The sequence below is a fragment of the Miniopterus natalensis genome, chromosome 17 (genome assembly GCF_054644295.1).
Source record: "Miniopterus natalensis isolate mMinNat1 chromosome 17, mMinNat1.hap1, whole genome shotgun sequence".
NCBI lineage: Eukaryota > Metazoa > Chordata > Mammalia > Chiroptera > Miniopteridae > Miniopterus > Miniopterus natalensis.
This window is the reverse complement of record NC_142097.1, coordinates 14,539,431-14,559,283: the sequence shown is the minus strand read 5'-3', so window position 1 is coordinate 14,559,283 and position 19,853 is coordinate 14,539,431. Positions and strand designations below refer to the sequence as shown.

Genomic DNA, 19,853 nt, shown 5'->3' with positions numbered 1-19,853 from the left:
CCAAGGACATGGACAATGGTGGGGAGAGGGACTGGGGAGGGGGGTGGGAGGGGGTGGAATGGGTCATTGGGGAGAAAAAGGGACATCTATAATATTTTAAACAAAAATAAAAATTTTAAATTTAAAACAAAACAAAACAAAAACAATCGTTATAAGGATGCTCAAGGATCTTAGTAAGACTTTTAAGGAAACTAGTGAGGTCATCAATGCCATAATAAAGAACCAGGCAAAAGTGAAGGCTACACTAATTGAAATGAAGAATTTATAGTGAATCAACAGTAGAGTAGAGGACACTGAGAATCAAATCAGCAATTCAGAATATGAGGAAACAAAAAACACCCAATCAGAAGGGCAAAAAGAAAAAAGAATCCAGAAATATGAAGATAGTATAAGGAGCCTCTGGGACAACTTCAAGTGGCCCAACATTCACATTATGGGGATACCAGGAGGAGAAGAAAGAGCAAAAAAGGGAAAACCTATTTGAAAAAATAATGACAGAAAACTTCCCCTACCTGGAGAAAGAAACAGACTTACAATTCCAGGAAGCACAGAGAGTCCCAAACAAGAGGAACCCAAACAGGCCCACACCAAGACAAATCAAAATTAAAATGCCAAAAGTTAAAGACAAAGAATCTTAAAAGAAAAGCAGCAAGAGAAAAGCAGTTAGGTATCCAAAGGGAGCACCCATATGACTGTCAGCTAATTTCTCAACAGAAACTTTGCAGGCCAGAAGGGAGTGGCAAGAAATATTCACAGTGATGAAAAACAAGGAATTACAACAAAGACTGCTCTACCCAGCAAAGCTATCATTTAGAACTGAAGGTCAGATAAAGAGCTTCACAGATAAGAAAAAGCTAAAGGAGTTCATCACCACCAGACCAGCACTATAGGAAATGTTGAAGGGTCGTCTTTAAGAAGCTAATGAACAAAAGAATCTGACGAACTAAACAGATCCAGAGACACTGACGCTTGTAACAGACAATCATATTTCAGAGAAAAGAGGGAAGGGGGGTGGAGGGTGGGAAGAGATTAACCAAAGAAATTAAATGCATATATGCATAACCCATGGACACAGACAATAATGGGGTAAAGGCCTGGGGAGGGGGTGGAAGCGAGGTGGAGGGGGTCAATGGGGGGGAAAATGGGACACTGTAATACTTTCAACAATAAAGATAAATTAAAAAAAAAAAGATGAGGGCTCTCAAAATTCAAATCTGACGGAGGCAGATCCGGTTCTCTCAGGTCCAAGAATGCAAATTCTACCCACAGCAAAAGGCTGTCTGCAAACACTTCCATTGTGTACTTTAGGCTGGCATGTGTACAGTGGGTGGCTGAAGCTCCAGACTAAACCCCTGAAGGCTCTGTGATCCTACCTTTAGTAAGTTTTTTCTTTTCTTTTTGTCAGGACTAGGGTGACCAAAAGACTCAAGCCTTTCTTATACAGTCAGAATGGCCAGAGCCCTGGATGTTAAATTCTACCACTTCCTGAAGATCCTTAGCAGAAGGATCAGAAATTGTGTCCAAAATCCTGCCACTTCCTGCCAAATGCAGCTGAATGAATACCCGGAACATCTGCCTTCAACAGCAACTAGCTCAGCATACCATTTACCCAGTGAGTCAGCCCAGGAAGTGTCATTGTGGGTTAAAGACAACTCCCCTGGGTGCTCCAGAGGAAGAAAGGGCTCCTAGAGCATGGGGTGCCACAGCACCCAGGCCTGGGTCTCACCTGAGGCACTGCTGGAGAGCCAGGCAAGGCTACACAAAGCAATGTCTGCCAGACACCCGTGCACCGTGCCAACCCATCCAAGGCAAGAAGAGAGAAATGGATGGTAGATCTTATGAAACAGAGCTTCCTCCTTTATTCTCCACCCCAAGAGAGAAGGAGGGCCCCAAATGGTATTTGGAGGGAGGAGAAGAAGCTGAGTGAGTAAGAGCTATAGCTCTTACCCTGACCTTATTACCAGCAGGTTGTATGACCCTGGGCACATGTTGAACTCTCAGTCTCCACATCCTTATCTGAGGGTGGGGATCACAGTGGTGCCCCCCCATGGGTGTTGTGAGGCTCACAGGAGATGGTGTACATAAAAGCCCTCAGAACAGTGTCTTACACACAGCGAGTATGTGAATGTTATTTATGATGATCTCCTCCGAGTGAGCGTAACAGGGAGCATCTCCAAACATTAGGTCTTCGGGCTTCCATGGGGCAGAGAGCCCTTCTTCTGGGAGTAATGTCAACCCCACCTGCCCAAAGCAGTCTCCAAACTCCAAAAATAGCTCAAAACCACCTTACAGAATAATTAATTCTGTGCGTGCTGTTGTGTCCTCCGTGGGCCGTGTGTGTGGTATTCACAATCAGCCCAACCCGCCTCCTCCCAAGGTCACCTCCGTCTCTGTAGCCCAGCACGATTCCCCCACCCAGCTCTGAAGAACCACTACAGCAACTGTATTACTCACTTGGCATTCAGCACATACTGCCATATTTGTTTCTCTGGATATGCCAAGACCTCAACTAGATTGCAAATTCAAGGGCACAGGCTGTTTTCTTCCTTACAGTTCCCAGATTGCCTGGCATTAGACCTTACCCACAGCAGACACTGACACATTCCTAGAACCACAGAACAGTGCCCTCAGTGAACTGTCCTGGCAAGACAGTCCCCTTCACATGTTTATCTAGTTGAGAGCCCCAGAGTATCCTCTGGGCATCTACTTACCTCATCCAGCTGTCTCTTCGTCTCTTCTTCCATCCTTCGAATGTCGTCCATGGTCAGGTCAACCCACTTATCAAGCCAACAGAACAGCTGCCTGTGGAAGTTTGTAAACAGACGCTTCTCTTGCTATAAAAAGGAGGGAACCCAGTTAGAACCCAGAGGGTGAAGGCCACTGTTGTAACTACCCTCCCCATGATCTCCAAGCAAATACCCACACTTTGATGAGGAGGTGGGGGAGGAGTGATGCCTGGCTGCCTTGTCTGGATCAGCCCTCCAGTCCCATAGGTCAATGACTTTTGCCTTCACATGCCTAATAGGTATGGCTTTAAGTAGGAGGGGGCCCCCCCTGGAGAATGTGGGTATCTGCCTCACGGCTAGGCCCTGTACCCCAAATGCTACCAAGACACGCAACTCATGAGCTCAAAGCTAAACCAAGGCCCCAGAATAACTGTGCCAATTTTTCTCCTTGTCTCTGGAGTCTAAAGCCAGGTTAAAACTGGCCGGCAGCTATAAAATATAGCCTAAGAGTGAGGCTCTAACACATCAGAAAAAAGGCTATAAAAACTCCTTACATTTGCCTAGTTCAGTAATTAAGGGCACTGGAGAATTTGGCTCACAGTGCCTCTTGCCTTTTGGCTTCAAGAAAAGAGAAAGAGCCCTAGCCAGTTTATCTCAGTGGTTAGAGCGTCAGTCCTTGTACTGAAGGGTTGCGGATTTGATTCAGGTCAAGGGCATGCACTTCAATTGCAGGCTTGACCCCCGGCCCAATCAGGGCACATGTGGGAGACAACCAATTGATGTGTCTCTCTCACATGGATATGTTTCTCTCTCTGTCTCTCCCCCTCCCTTCCACTCTCTCTAAAAGTTCAATAGGAAAAATATCCTCAGGTGAGGATTAACCCAAAAAAAGGGAAGAAAAATGAAAGACAGTTTTATTTGTATTTCAATCATAGCAAGCCTCTTCCTGTTTCCTTTTTTTTGCCTCAGTTTCCTTCCCTGTCACATGTGGTGCCTTTGTATGGAAGGGCATTAAACTGTAAGACAGTTAAGTACAAAGATGAGTAGGGTCTGGGAAATCAAACTGAAATATTTGAATGTCATCCACCCTAGGATATAAGTCACATGGGTTGAACACCCCCCACCAACCCATAAACACTGAAAAGGCCTCACTCTGGTCACTTACCTTATGTATAAAGTTTTCCACTTTGTTCTGCAGGCCCCACCACTTGAACTTGACAGTAACCAGTTTGTATGCACACATGTATGGGCAGTCTTTCTGATTTGCAAGTTCTTGCTGTATTAGAAACACACCCACAGACAGGCAGGTAACTGACAGGGCAGAACTTTGGCTCTCCCTTAGCACAGCCCCAAACACTCCCTTCCTCCATCCATAGGGAGAGCCCCCCCTCTTCCCTCTGCCCCCCAACAACACACACTGTGCCCAGCCCCCTGGTGGTGAGGATGTGAACTGCACCTTCCAATTGGGACCCAAAGGTCCTCGGCCTGTTTTGATAGATTTAAATTTTGCTGGGTCTTCCTCTGCCTTGTAATCCTGAGAAGTGGTAGAATTGGAGTTTGGGGAGGGAGGGAGGGAGGGAGAGAAGAAGGGAGGAAGGAGAAAGGGAGAAAGAGAGAGAGAGGAAGACAGAGGGGGAGAGAGGAATCAAATTTTCTATTAAAATACACTTCCTGCCAGTCTTAATGCTGCTGGTTCATAGAAAATATGGAAAATATCATAAGATATAGAACTGTTTACAGTCTCCCCAGAGGAGAATTCTGTGTGTTTTTTTCTGCCAGGGTTTGTTTTCAATTTTACCATATGAAAGTGTCACCAGACTGTCTGGCAGGCATGTACTTTACTGTCTAAAACAGGGATTTTCTACCTGGGGTGAGCATCCAAATTACCGGGACAGCTTTTCAAAATACAGATTTCTGGGCGACTTTACCTAAAATCCAATGTATAAGAATATTTGCAGGTATGGACAGCCCATGGTGGTTTTTTTAACCTCTGGAGGTGATTCTAAAACACACAGCCAGAGCTGAGAATACTGGCTGTCATTCCAGAAATCCAACCTGATCTCTCTGGCTTGTTTCTCTCTCTCTTTTTTTAAACTGGCTATTGAAATAAAATCATTTTAGAAATGTTCAATGCGTAGGACATAGAATGTTCAATTATAGTATTCTCTTGTGTATTACTGTCAGTCTCACTTCACTGATTTATAATGCAGCCAATGCTGTGCGTTCATTAACCACAACAAAAGCTTCATCTTTGGCTGTTCCTCTGCACTGACTGTGGTCTCAGGAAAAGCAAACTCATAGCAACTACTTAACAAGAATAATGAAGGTTACAAATCACACACATACACACAGTCATAAAGTATTTCCCAAAGCTAAAGGGATTATGTATGTGTGCTTAAAAAAAATAAACCTTCCCTATCTCTGCTTCTTCCCATTCACACAGAACAAGTAGAGTTGACAAAATACTCAGAGTCATACTCTTTGCTAGTATTTCTGTTTGAGAAATATTTGGGTGTGTATGTTCAGTTTGAGAAAATCCATCAAGCTGTACACTTATGATATATTCACTTTGCTATATATGTTATACTTCAATTTAAAAGTTTTTTAAAAAATCCACTAACCTTTGAAGGTGAAAATGGGAATATCAGGTAAAGAAGCACAAGATGGTTTTCATATCTTTTTGGAAATGTACCAATTGAAATATCTGAAGCACGCAGAGTGAGTCTAGGAAAGAGGTATCATACCCCTGGGATACAGAGAGCAAACACTATTTCAAATTCCTGTGCCCTGATTCCAACAGGCCTGTCAGACAGGAAAAGTACTGAATGACAGAGAACTACCCTTTCCTTTCCTAAACAAATACTTCCTGGGAGCACAGCAGTGAGCAGGGCAGATTGGGTCCCTGTGTTCTCCAGCTATATGGTCAAGCAGTGGAACGTCCTTAGCTAGGCACCTGCTGCCATGTTTGTTACTCTGAGAAGTACCTACTAATTTGCTGAGGGCAGGGGACTTGTCTTTTCAAATATCTGGATCACCCTTCGTGTGGAACACACAGAACAGAATACTCCAAACACAATAGGCAGGCAACAAATGTTTCTTAATTACTGGGTTGGAAAAATAAATAAGTTTCAGGCTAAGTTTCATTTCAGCAGGGCAAATCACCCGCAGGACTACCAATAGCACTTACCCTGTCCAGTGATAATTTCCAGAGGCCAAACAGGACACAAACATCTGGGCCACTATTTCCCCGGTGGTATTCCCAGGTTAAGGCAAGGGAATTCTTAATACTAATTTAAAAAATAAAACAGGTAATACCCAAGAGAGAATTCCTGTTCAGCCAAGTTGGGTCTGGTTCCCTGGTTTCTCTGAATGACTTAGAAGACATTTCTGCATCTCAAAGGCCACCCACATCTCTAAACAGTTCCTACCTTGCTAAGTACTTGGCTTCGATCTGCAATGTCTATATGTACGGTTTCCACATGTTTCCATGCCTCAGGCTCCAGTTTATGTACCTGCAGGAACAAGGAGCACCACTGTGTAGTTTTTGTCAGCTACAAGGCACCCTTTACCCAGAATGGACACCTAAAAAGAGCTATTCCCATAGATGGGAGATTTTGATTGGTAAAGAATTACATACAAAATTATTCAAAGGAATGGGAGGATGACTTTTAAGTGGACACATATTTGAGAACTAATGCTCTGATTTTTTAGCCTAAGGATCACTTTAGCAGGCCAAAATTCTCTCAGGGCTACCTATAGTACCTACGCTATTTCCACACATTCCCCTTTGTAAAGACTATAAACACTTGTGGAGATATTGCCAGCTTAGCCATATACTGTTTATTTGGGTGCTTTTAAGAAATTAATTCCAACAGGTTATACATATACATGATATGAAATTATGATACAAATTCAAAATGTACAAAAGGATATGATAAACAGTAACCCTTTGTCTTGCTTGTCTCTGTTTTCCCTCCCAAGTTAACACCACTGCTAGCAGGTTCTATGTACTTACAAACATCCATGTGTAAAGATTTTCTTTTAACACAAATGGTAGCACATATATACACACTGTTTTGCCTCTTGCTTTTTTAAACACTGAACAATATATCCTGAAGATTTATTCCTGTTGGTTCTTTTATTTTTTTCCTATTGGTTCTTTTTAATGGCTGCAAAATATACCACTTATATGGCTGCACCAGAATTTATTTAAGTGTCCTACTGGTATGCTCTTGTATTGTTTATATCTTTGGCTACACAAAGAATGCTACAATGAATCTTCTTGTATATAAGCTATTTCACACATGTGTAAACGTAACCCTATGGTAGAATCCTAAGTGTGGAAATGCTGGGGTAAAGGACAGGTGTATTTTAAATTTTAGGAGTTATTGACAAATTGTGCTCTACCACGGCTGTAATCCCGATGTTTTAAAAATATAGCTCCTCTGTATCGGAAATTGAATCCCAGTACTACGAAAAGGCCCTATAAGTAGTCTTATGGATCATATTTTGCAAATTAGAGACAAAGCCAGTAGGACAGGTCTAGGCAGAGGCTGTTACCTTCCTGGCTAGGACAAGGAAAGCACAGAGAGAACCCCACGGCAGGATGGAGAAGCTACAGGGCAAAGCCTCAATACCCTGCCCTGAGGCCTGGAAGCCCTTGGAGCTCTTGGGAAGTGCTACTTACATTCTCCTGAGTGCCAAGGTCTGGTTTGTGCCAGGTTTCAATTTTAATCAGAAAGTCTTCTTTCATGTACTCATTCTGGAAGGGGGGGAAAAAATACCTTATGGTCATCGGGCTCAAAGTTGGAGAGTAAAGATTACTGGATCATGGGCGGTGGAGAGATTCCAACCTCTGCTTTCTAACAGCTAACTTTACTGGGAGCCCATAATATGCTAGGCATATATTATCTCACTTAATCCTCACCCCAGCCTACAAGGTCTGTAGTAATATCACCCTCATTCTATAGATGAAGAAAGTGAAGTTCAAAGGAGTGAGAGGTGACTTGTCTGAGGCCACAGAGATAATGATAGAGCTGGGCCTCAAAATCAGGTTTGTCTGACGTCAAAATCCATGGATTTAACCTCTCTGAAATAGTGTGGGAAGAGCACAGGAGGAGCTCCTAACCCACCCAAATTGTTCATCACTGCCCCCCCCCCCAGCCAACCTTTTGCTGAGGCCCAAAGTTCTCTTCTCAGCAAATTAACTCTTCATGCTAATTACTATCTCTTCCCTTAGTGGTTTCTCAAAATTGGAACTAAGCAAAGGAAGAACACGTTAGTCCATTAACTCCTCAGCAGGGACTGGGTTCCCAGTAGCTGCCTAAGTTCACCAACAGGGACAAGGCACTGGGTGAGAATGCTAAAAGGCAGGGAGAAGGGGCATTGACACGGGATGGTCATGGAAGAGAATCCTTGCTGATTTCATAATTTTGCCAAGGGTCAGTGCTCACTGGGGTCAGCTACCCTGAAGTTCTGCACAACCCTGAAAAGGCAAAACCTGGCGGGAAGAGGGGAGAGCCTCGGGTCATTCTGTACATGTCAGTGAGACCCAGAGCTAGGCTGCCATGGTCCTGACTACTGCACCTTACAATGCCACATGCCAAAGCTTAAAAAAAGAGGCTACTTTGCCAGTTAACAGAAAGGATTAAGCCTCAACAACTCCAAAAGTCACCCAAGAGAAAGTCACCAATAACCTCCAGTGTGGTTACATTTTTATTTCTTATTTTCTTATAAATCATCTACAATTCCACCACCCTTCACCCCGTGGAAAATACTTACTGTAATAACTGCTCCAAGGCAAGGACATGGAAAGAAGAGAGAAAAAGATTAATGAGGATGAATAAATATCTACCCCTTGACCCCAGAGATCACGATAACAAAGAGTTCTCCACTCCCTAGGGCGTATTCTACGGTCACCCTCCAAGTCCCAGTGAGGGCATTTGGTACCTTAAATGCATCAACCCTCAAGTTTCAATCATACAGAAGTCCCAAAAGACCAAATCTGTAATTTAATTAAAGGAATGTCACTATCAGCTCCTTGTGATTCTTTCCAGCTGGCAAGGAGAGGGGACTGGCTCTGATTAGCTGAAGCACGAAGGCCCACCACTCTGTCTCAGAGCATCACCTGGTGCGCCCCCTACTTCAGGGGCACAGAGCAGGGCACTTTAGGCCAGGCACTGTCTATCTGCATTCTGCATCCCTCCTCTCACTGTAACCAAACCTCTCACCCTCCATACTCCTGCTCATTGTAACAAGACCCCCTCGGAAAGCACAGTTCAATTATTTATCAGAGAAAATGACTACAGCTCTAATGTCACTGGGGAACGAACTAGCTCTCCTTCTGACAACAGCCCGGATCATTATGTACCCTCTGAATTTAGAGTTATCTCAATTTCTCTACACTGCTATGTATGGACATTTACAGGACTAACAGTCAAACCCAGAACTCCAAAACTGCAACTAAGGTTACCTGTGAGACTGAGATGAGGAAAAGTTGAAATATAAGGGATAAGATCTACCTTGTATAGAAAAAACCCAAGAGACTGTAAGTAATTTCCCAGAATCCGATGAAAGAAACGTGGAAGAAAGCAGCAGATTAAGATTATAACTAAAAGGCCTACTGAAATAACCGCTCTGTTATCAGCCTGGAGAAAATTGTGCTAACAAAAAGGCCACGGTGAGTATAATATCCATCACGGGAAGTCCAAAAAGGCCAATTGGGCAAAAACTTTCCAGGGCTGTCCTAAGAGCAGGAACCCTGGGCTGTGAATGTGGCACATCTAGCAGCCCCATCCCAAGAGTGGCAACAGCAGTTTTCGGCTGGCCTGGCTTGATGACACCAGCCACAAAGGTTCTCCAACTCGCCACCCAATTCTGACTCCATGTTTTCCAAGCAACTTTCTCCTAATTTGGCCTCTGTAAGGACGGAACGTGCTAATCAACAGACACAAGAGTCAGATCACTTAAGCAAGTGAACATTTTCACTACATTCTGGCATTCTGATTACACATACTTTGGTTTTTCATGTAGAAGAGCCCACCAGGAAAGAATACCCTAATCAGCAAACAGGAAGATCTAGTTGTTGATTTTGGATTTCGATACAACTTAATATATTGGCATATGAGGTTTTTATACCTTAGTCTGTTTGAGACCCTGAGAAATAGATCCACTCAGTTTGACAAATTAGGTTTCTGATCTATGAGAATGACAACCCTCAGTGGCCTTTAATGACAACTGGGGTGACCAAACAATCTTCCCAAGTCTTCTCTAGCCCTCCCTGCTCCTCCAAACACCTCTGCAATCTCAGCATTCCATTTTCTTCATATTGCAATACTGGGGACACTGGAAAAGTCCCAGGAAACCCTTAGTAGTCAGAAATTCAGGCTCTCCAAATAAGACTAATAAGGTACTTTAAAACCACGGCTTAGAGAGACTATTCAACTGAGGGTTAAGGCTAGAGGGAGAGGGAGAAAGAGAAACATTTCTTTTCCTCTTCCTACTTCCATTCACAGACCAAACCCTATCTTACTCCCTCCTCACATTCCAACTCACCAGCAACAGGGGAAAGAGACAGAGAAATAAGAGGACAGAAAAAGCCGATAATGAATGAGCAGAGTATTCCAACTCCATTTTTATTCCACTCAGAATAAGGCTAGAGCCTTCCAAAAGGCATGAGAAATTTATTCCATGCTTCTTTATCTATCTCACCTCAAACTTTAATCTACTTGGACCAAATTTAGATGTTTGAACTAATCATCTTTCTCCCATCAACCCCCAGAGGAAACTGGAAATTAGCCTTTCTTGTTTATTTTAAAAAAGAAGCGTCTAACTAAACAGATCTAAGGTTCAACATACTCATTTCGTATCATGGTGACTGTGAGCATGAGGTCAGCACTCACTGAAGAAACCAACCTTCACCCTAACCCCTGCCTCCTCTTCGTGGAGTATTTAGAAATTACTTTAATCTTTTTTTTCTTTTGGCCAAAGATCAGGACAATATGTGAAGGAACATTTGGTGGCTAGAAAAACGCCCATGTCAGCTGCAGCACACTCCCCAGAATTACACAGAGGACAGTGGCATCTCTCAGTTGGCACAAGTTGTGTACCCAGAACCCTGCCCCAGGCGTGGAGGAGTTCATGCTATCCGTTTGCCTCCTTTATGCCAAGTTGGCAAAGGTTCTTATGATGCATGCTCAATGCAACTCTCTCAGACATCAAGAAAATTCACCTTTGGCCCTAGACCAGACTTATGCAGCCACAGTGCACATGGTCTTTCAAGAAAGTGTGTGCATGCCTCTTTTCCAAGAATTTAAGAGCTTCCTGCCCAGTGCTCCAGGAGTAGTGATATTTACATTTTCAACTGCAGCAATAAAACTCTAAGTGTCACACACCCCAAGTCATATCAAAGATGCTTAATCTCCTGATACAAGGTTCTTGAGGATTAGAAAGAGCAATGACCCTGTGCTCTAGACTTTAATCATTCCCAAGTTCACTGGATAAGGACCATATGGGTGGCCTGGCTGGGCGTGGCTCAGCAATTGAGTATCGACCTAGGATCCAGGAGATCGGGGTTCGATTCCCGGCCAGGGCACATCCCCAGTCGGGGGCGTGCAGGAGGCAGCCAATCAATGGCTCCCTCATCATTGATGTTTCAATCTCTCCCTCTCCCTCTCCTTTCCTCTCTCTGAAATCAATAAAGATATATTTAAAAAAAAAAAAAAAAAGGACCGCATGGGTGGAACATCCTCATCAGATACAATCTAGGGAGTGCCAGGTCCCAACAAATAAGGCAAGTGAAGCAGTACACATAATCAGAGGCTGGCAAGAGGACCCTGTAGCCAGACTATCTGTGAAAACAAATGTAGCTTGGCTGGGGGAAAGGCCACACACCTCACAGACAAGTTCTAGGGGACCTCTAGGAACCACACTAGGATATGGATCAGTACCAGGTTGGGCCCTCCAAGAGATCTACTTTGGAATCTTGGAAAGTTAGGAGTCTGAACTACTCAAAGGGAATCCCAGAAAGTCTAGACTAGAAAGTTCTCTGTGGAGGTTCAAATCTCTCCTTTCCAGAAACTCCAGATAGGAGACTAGCCAAGGTTAAAAAAATGACCCCACTCCCACCTTTAACTACAGAACATGCTGGTTTAGTCTAAGTCAGGGCTCTTCACAGTGACTTTCCATCTCCTTGCCCCTCACCCTCCCGCCCAAATCTGGCGCACACATTCCATGTGTTATATGCTTGAGGTATAGCTGATTCTAAATCCTTTATCATCAAAAATTGGGCTTATTTCCACTTTCCCCCAACAACACCAATGTTTCCTTTGCTATGCTTTCTTGGTGTCTAGGCCTGGCCCTTCCCCGGGGCAGGAAGGTCACCCTATAGGCTCTTTTCTATGACTGCTGTCTCTCTCAAGAGTCCCTGCCTCAATGCTGTTTTTCAAGCCACACACAAATATATCGCATTAAAACTGGAAATGTCAGTAGCTAACAATAAGGGAGTGGTTTAAAAAGATCATAGTACATTCATACAATAGAATACTATGCAGCCATTACAAATTTTTAAAAATAGGAGACTATGGCCCTAGCTGGTTTTGCTCAGTGGTTAGAATATCAGCCCTCGGACTGAAGGGTCCCAGGTTGAATTCCAGCCAAGGGCACATATCTTGGATGCAGGCTCCATTCCTGGCCCTGGTTGGAATGTGTGGGAGGCAGCCAATCGATGTGTCTCTCTTACATCAATGTTTCTCTCTCTCCCTCTCTCCCTCCCTTCTACTGTCTCTGAAAAACAATGGAAAAAATATCCTCTGGTGAGGATTAAAAAAACACACAAAACAAAAACTAAAAAAAAAAAAAGGAGACTATGTAGTGACAAGGAAAAGATTCTCCACTTACTGAGTAAAATGAGCAATGTAACAGTTAATATGATATGATCCAAAACTTGTCTAGGAAATATGTCTGGACATTTTATATATGTGTATACATGTAGGATTTTTTAAAAGGCCAGAAAAAAAGACATTAAAATGTTAACAGTGACTACCTAGGAAGAAGAGAATCATGGGCAGGCCCTGGCTGGGTAGCTCAGTTGGTTAGAGCGTTGTCCTGATATGCCAAGGTTCGAGTTCAATCCCCAGTCAGGAAACATACAAGCATCAATCAATGATGCATAAATAAGTGGAACAACAAATCGATGTTTGTTCCTCTTTCTCTCAAATCAATTTTTAAAAAAAGAGAGAGAATTATGGGTGGTTAATTTCTTCTGTTTCTATGTACTTTCTAAAATTTAAATAGAGAACATTACTTTTATAATCAGTAAAAACAATCAAAATTATCATACCATTCCCAAATAAGAGAGCTGATTCTGTGCTATCTCAGGCCATAACTATTTGGTGGTTTTCACCCAGCTGGCTGCCAAATTATACTAGACAACACTGATACCACCAGCCTCAGGTCTAAAGGAAATCCCTAAACTCATCCTTCCACTGAATTAAACTGGAAAATGAACGTGGGACACAAAACCCCAATTTACCCCCACCGCTGGGTCTACTTGATCACATTCTCTGTCCATCTTGGGGCCCAAACTCCAGCTTGTAGCCAGTCTTCACTCACCAGTTCTGCAATAAGGGTAGGCATTCCATGCTTTTTCATGTATATTCAGGGCTCCCTCTGGGGCCAGCATTCGAACAAACCCGGGCACTTTGCTATAGTGAGAAAAAGGGGTTATGAAGAGAAATGGAGGAGAGAATGAGAAGACAATAGGCTTTCACATCACACTCTTCAGGCCACAGCTCCAGCCTCTTCAATGGAGAACTAACAAGTAAATTTCCATGAGATAAGTAGGTTATTCTTGTGTGTGAGAAGCCACTTGTCAGAGCCTGAACCCCTAGCTCAGTTGGCTACTAACATCCACCCACATCTTGCCCTATCACTCACCAGGAACAGGACAGGAGGTGAGACCCTGGGCTACCTGCCACGGCTTATCAGCCATTATGTTATCATTATGCTTTTTTCCAGAGCTCACTGGGCCCAGTATTCCACACTGCATGAATGGGATACCTCCAAGAGTATACCAGTCCAGGTACGGACCAGAGAGACTAACTTCAAGTATGGGATTCGAGATGATCTGACCTTCTATTGTCAGTTCTGGGATGCCAGGAGGCCCTCGGGGCCATCTGCCTCTCAGGACAAAATATTTTCCTCTATTTAATTGTTCTTATCTCAGGTTACAGAACAGCATGTTCAATAAGAGCTCCCCCCTCCCCTCAAAGGTACATACATTTCTCTTACTTAATTTTTCACTGGTATTCTAAGCAGTCTTTGACAGGCTCCATCTAACAATCTCATCAGCTTTAGTGCCCAAGGCCTAAGAAAAAAGAGCTAACCCCAATAGAGAGCTAACTCAGGGTACTCAAAGCAACCCTCTGAGACTCACCCACTCACTGTCATGCTCATTCAGGTAAGTATTTCCATGTGCCAGGCACCAGGATACATATGGAAATCACACAGACTTGGCTCCTGCCCTCAAGGAGCTGATATTCCAGTGGGGAGTATAACCAGGCAGAAGACAACACCGTGTGCCATAAGGGGCTCTGGGGGACGGGGCACTGGGAGGACATGGTGCAGGCAGCATGGTGCGTGGGGAGGCTCCTCGGGAGAATAGGGACTAAACGAACACAGAGAGTAGAGAGTGAGCAGGACTGAACGAGGCACAAGGATAGGAGTAAGGGAGACAGTCAGGGGAAGAGAGAAGTTCAGAGTAGCTGGTGTAAGGGATGAGGTAGAGAATACAAGAGAACCTGCAGAGGCTGGGTCGTAAAAGATCTTGTAAGTTACATCACAGAGTCTGGACTTTATCCTGAGGGCAAAGGGAAGCCATCTACAGCTTTTTAAGCTGGGGAACACCAGATCCCTCTTCTAGAAAGAACACCTGAAGCTGTGTGGAGAAATGGAAAGCTAGGTGATCAGTTAGAAGCTACTATAGTAATCGAGGCAAGAGATGATGGAAAGAAATGGAAAAGTTGGAGGTGCTAAGGAGATAGAGTCAACAGAACCTGGTTAGATACAAGGGACGAGGAAGAGGCTGGTGAAGCCCTGTTCCTGACCAGGGAGCTAGACGGCTGGTGGGAAGGCTTTGGTCCTCATGAGGAGCGGTGGTTGTGGCATTCAGCACTTCAAAATTTTTTTTGCAGCTGTGTGTTTGGAGTTAAGGAAATAGTGATAGCAGCTCAAAGTCTATACCCTCTCTTGTAAGGAAGAGGGTAAGACAGGCCCTACAGACCTCCTCTCTGCAACTTTGGTTGGACCGGCTGAGTTAAGGAACCAACTGTCCCCTTCTATCAACCTCACTATCTCTCCAAAATCCTCTTTTAAAAATACAAATGCAACTATGGGTAAGACATAACTTGAGCCTTAAAACATTTTTTAAAATTTATTTTTCAATTATAGTTGACATACATCTGGAGCCTTATTTTAATTAACTGTCAATGGCTCACTAAGGATAGGTGAGCAGTCAACTGAGCGTAGGGAAGGAGGAGATGAAGAGGAGGCACGGAGGAAAAAGAACACTGGCAAGGAAATAAGAACACAGACCCCCCCCCCCCCCACTTCACAGTGTTGTTTTCCTCCTGGCTCCAGCACTCACAAAATCCTGGCCCCCTCTGGGCTAGCACTTTTACATCTGCAGAGCAGCAGACTACATTAAATCAGGGATTTTACCCAATGAAGATGAAATTGGTTTTAGTTCAGTCTGGTGACTAGAAATTAAGATTCAGGTGTAAGTTGCACAGCACTGTGGATGTACTTGATACCACTGAACTATACACTTAAAAATGGTAAAAATGGTAAATTTTGTGATATGTATATTTTAAAAATCATTCAGGTTTATTTTTTCCAGTTCTGAATAGTTTCTAAAACTTGCTTGGTTCAATTCCATTCAAGCTAGTACATGTTTGCTATTATTTTCAACACTCTTTGGGTCAGCTCAATGTTTGCTGAAATATAGGGTATGGCAAAAGTAGGTTTACCATTGTTCATATAGAAAATAATGCAATTATTAATAATAATACAAGAATAAACTCTGTGGCCCTGGCTGGTGTGGCTCAGTTGGTTGAGTGTCGTCCTGTGCACCGAGAGATTGCCAGTTCAATTCCTGGTCAGGGCACATGCCCAGGTTTTGGGCTCGATCTCTAGTAGAGGGTGTACAGGAGGCAGCCAACTGATGTTTCTCACTCTCTCCCTCTCCCTTCCTCTCTCTCTAAAATCAATAAAAACAAATATTTTTTTAAAAGAATAAATTCTGTGTTTCACGTACTTACAACTGTAAACCTACTTTGCCACAGTAATACCCTGTATTACTGTTTTGGTTAGGGATTCAGTAAACTTGTGTGGTTTGCTATGGATTTTAGTACACAAATCAGTTCAAATATTTAAATATTTATGTCTTTGATCCAAAGAGAGGCATCAAAAATTTTCTGGCAGCTGATTTCAAAATGTCCGAATTTAAAATACTACCTGACTCAGCAATCCCACTTTTAGGTACATTTACTATAGATTTACACACACAAGTACATCAAAAGATTTGTACAAGAGTTTTACTGGAGCACTGTATATAAACATCTGGAAATGACTATAAACATACATCAAGAGAGGACAGGTGAAACAATTTACAGCACATCTGTACCAAATAATACTATGTGTACTTCAAGAGAATGAGGCCAAATATGCTGACTGAAAGAAAGCTATGATATCATAAGTTAACAAACGAGCAAAGTCAAGAATAATATGTATAGTATGATCCTATCTATGCTAAGATAACAATAAAGGAAATGAACACCCGTTTACACACACACACACACACACACACACACACACACACACACACACACACACACACACACACACACACACCCTATACTCACAGACAATAAGTATTACTGTGGGAAGGGCCCACAAGAAACTAAACATTATCACTTCTGGGGACTGGAAGCCTGGTGGGACAAGTAATACTTTTATTTTTTAAAAATAAATAAAAAGCAAAACAAAAAACAGCCTTCCAAACCTTTAAATGAACAAAGAAGTACTACCACCTACACCCACTCTCACAAGTGAAGCAAGCTGAGCAACCAGCTAATAACCTGGAAACCCCCAATTATCCATTATCTCTACTTCAAAACCAGGCCATCTTTAGGCTCTGCTGCACAGCCGCATACCTCTGTAAGTGGTAGATCTTGTGTGTGTACTGGCCTTTCTCACCGTCCTTCTCATAGGGTTCATTCACCAGGACCTCCACGCCTTCACCACCACCAGTTTCATTTTTGCTGGCCTCAGCCACAGAATACAGCTGTCCCACCTGATACTAAAGGAACAGAGAGATGGGAGTTATTGTCAATGCAGAATCTTCTAAACAGTTACACATGGGCCAGATGCCAGTAACTGTCCAATTAGTTCACTCTGGGGTCCCCTCATTTAAGAACTCATTCTGAAGTTTCACACAGGGCCTTGCCCAAATCCACCCAAAGCAACTGAGAATGCTGCCGCATGGCATCTCTTTAGCCTTCAGATGTGTTTCATTTCATCCTTCCCATTTTCACACCACCATCCAGAAAACAGACTATAGAATCCAAGGTAGCTTTTGCCCTACTATTAGACCTCAAAACAAGATCTGGGGTAGTTGCTAGAAGTTTATTTATTCCATTCATTTAAACAGATCCTAAGACGTGACTTCTTTCTCCAATGGTGGCCCCCTCCTCACCCTGCCAGCAGCTCAGGAAACAGTTTGCAGGCAACCACAACTCCAGATACTTTCCAGATTCCTGATGGGGCTGAAGCAAGTGCCCTGCTTCCCATATTAGATGGCACAGATTCCTATCCCACTGTCTGTGCTGGCTGGGTACACCCTCTGTGTTGGCACTTACTAGATGGCAAAAGCCTAGTTTTCCTTTATTTGGGTCACATGCCACCCTATCAAGTCACCAGTCAAGATCACTGGCCTCCTCTGAACCCTCTGGACAACTCAGTGTTAGGGCCAATGACCTGGGCAGTGCCCAGGCCTGGCCCTTTTGCTCCCTTCTCTCTGAAGGAAGCTGTCTGGATGGAAAAACAAGGTGAAAAGAGAATGAACAGGAGCATTTAATGCAGGAAGTTACATCTATACCACAGGATGCATCCTGCCTGTCAGTGCAGTGCCAGCCAGGCACAATTTAAGAAGTATGAGAAAAAGGTATTTGATTACCCAACATATTGTGGGGGGAGATAAAGGTTTTCCTTGCCCTCTGTGCCCCCTCCCCAAGCTACTGGTACTCCCAGGAGTAGAAGATGAGAGCATTTTTTTCCCTTTTAGATTAAAACAGAGAGGCTGTGCTTCTGGACAACTGTCATTTAAACCACTGCCTGCAAAAGCAAGGAGCAGAGGCAGCTTCCAGGGCTATTTCCCCTCACATTTGGATGCTTACTTGACCAGGCAGCTTCCTAAGCACCACAGGGAAATTTCTGGGCAAAGTCCGGAAGGCAAAGCAGCAGACAAGGACAATTCATCATTCACCACAAAGCTGTAAGAGCCCTAACTCCCAAAGCAAAAACCCAGTACATAAAGGAAAGGCCCAGGCAAGCAACCAAGGCTCAGTTAATCCCATGAAGAGGAGCACTGGGGTGACATCCAGTTACCTTTGCTAATCAAGAGCAACATCAGTCTTGCTTCAATGCCCCCATGGAACCCTAAGCTGTCCCTGTGCCTTTCCAAGGCCACCTCCTAGCTGAGGCACACATGAAAACCCCTATCAAGTGGGTCAGGGTTTGGCTGAGCCAGGGGTTCCTAAGAAGGAGCAGTAATTCTGTTCAGAGAAGAGTCATAAGAACATCTAACTACTGACTCAGCAATCCTAAAGGGCAGGCTCAGGAAAAGGCCTGGTGGCAGGAAATGCATTGCTGGCTGGTGGTACTGCTTGGGGAGGGGCTCCAAGTAGAGACTAATCCCCTTCATTAGTTCTTCAGCTGCAGGAATCAGAGGGCAGGCTCTAAGAAGATCAGTCTGTTAGACTGGCATCTTCCCCCTTTAATCTCCCTTGACACTCTGATCCTTTAATCCCAATGAGACAAGTGAAGGCAGTTTTGCTAATCCAAAGGAGTAAGTAAAACTGGCCTCCACAAGCTACAAGTGAGGGACACTTTCCATGCCCAAGGGTTCCCTTTGGCAAAGCGGCTCCACACCCTGGGAAAGCAGAAAGCAGCCAGACTCAAATGGGGTAAAGGGGTGAGCCCATTACATCAGATAAAGAGCCTTGAGGAGACTGGGATTCCAGCTGCCTCAGGCCTAGGACATTGCTCCCTGCCTTTGAGATTTGTTCCCTTGTCCCAAAGAACTAAGACACTCAGCTAAGAAAAACAAGAGACTCCACCACTTTGGCAATCTGGGAGTAGAACCCCAGGAAGATGTTGTGGGTGGGCCTAAAATACTGACACTAAACGAACCAGCACAGCTGCTGGTCCCACCCACAAGGCTCTGTCAGGCCAGTTACCATAGGGGAATAGTGCCATGCATCTCTGGAAACAAGAAGTAAGACAACCCTGCCCACTGTAGAGGGTGGGCAGCCCTGAGTCAGGAACCACTGGTGGACACACCCATGTCAAAAAGCCTGAGTTTTCTTGCTTTGCTGCAGAATGCAGAGAAACCCTGCACAGTGTTAGGCCAAAGGGTCTGACCAGCCAGAAGCTAATTCCATCCCAAAACAGGACCATCAGAATGGTTATAAAGACACGGTTTTCTCTTCTCTTTTTCTTCTTTTGCCCGTACATCAGAAAGTTCTGAGGGCCTCAAATCATAGTCTCCAATCAGGAAGTAAATCTATTAGTCACACAACACTAGGCTGTTCCCATGGGAACCATGTCAGGATGGGGTTATTGATAAAGATTCTGAGAAGGTTGATCATTACTTGTTTCCTCTTTGACCTCCCAGTCAAGAGTTTCTGATCTTCTGGAACTAAGGTTCAAGCTATCAAAAGAACAACAACTGCCCAGCAGTATGGCTCAGTGGTTGAGCGTCAACCCATGAACAAGGAGGTCATGGTTCGATTCCCAGTCAAGGCACATGCCCAGGTTGCAGGCTCAATCCCCAGCAGGGGGTGTGCAGGA

General features: G+C 44.0%; 1 protein-coding gene across 1 annotated transcript in view; it reads right to left on the bottom strand.

Annotated features, from left to right (window-relative positions):
- PITPNA (phosphatidylinositol transfer protein alpha) overlaps window positions 1–19,853 on the bottom strand; it is a 39,338-nt gene that overhangs the window by 11,990 nt on the left and 7,495 nt on the right. The window contains exons 3-10 of the mRNA XM_016211121.2: window positions 16,937–17,082; window positions 13,338–13,429; window positions 8,508–8,515; window positions 7,414–7,488; window positions 6,155–6,238; window positions 4,183–4,260; window positions 3,892–4,002; window positions 2,712–2,834 (exon numbers count right to left, since the gene is read on the bottom strand). Coding sequence (XP_016066607.2) covers window positions 2,712–2,834; window positions 3,892–4,002; window positions 4,183–4,260; window positions 6,155–6,238; window positions 7,414–7,488; window positions 8,508–8,515; window positions 13,338–13,429; window positions 16,937–17,082 — 717 coding nt within the window. The remainder of the gene's footprint in view (window positions 1–2,711; window positions 2,835–3,891; window positions 4,003–4,182; window positions 4,261–6,154; window positions 6,239–7,413; window positions 7,489–8,507; window positions 8,516–13,337; window positions 13,430–16,936; window positions 17,083–19,853) is intronic.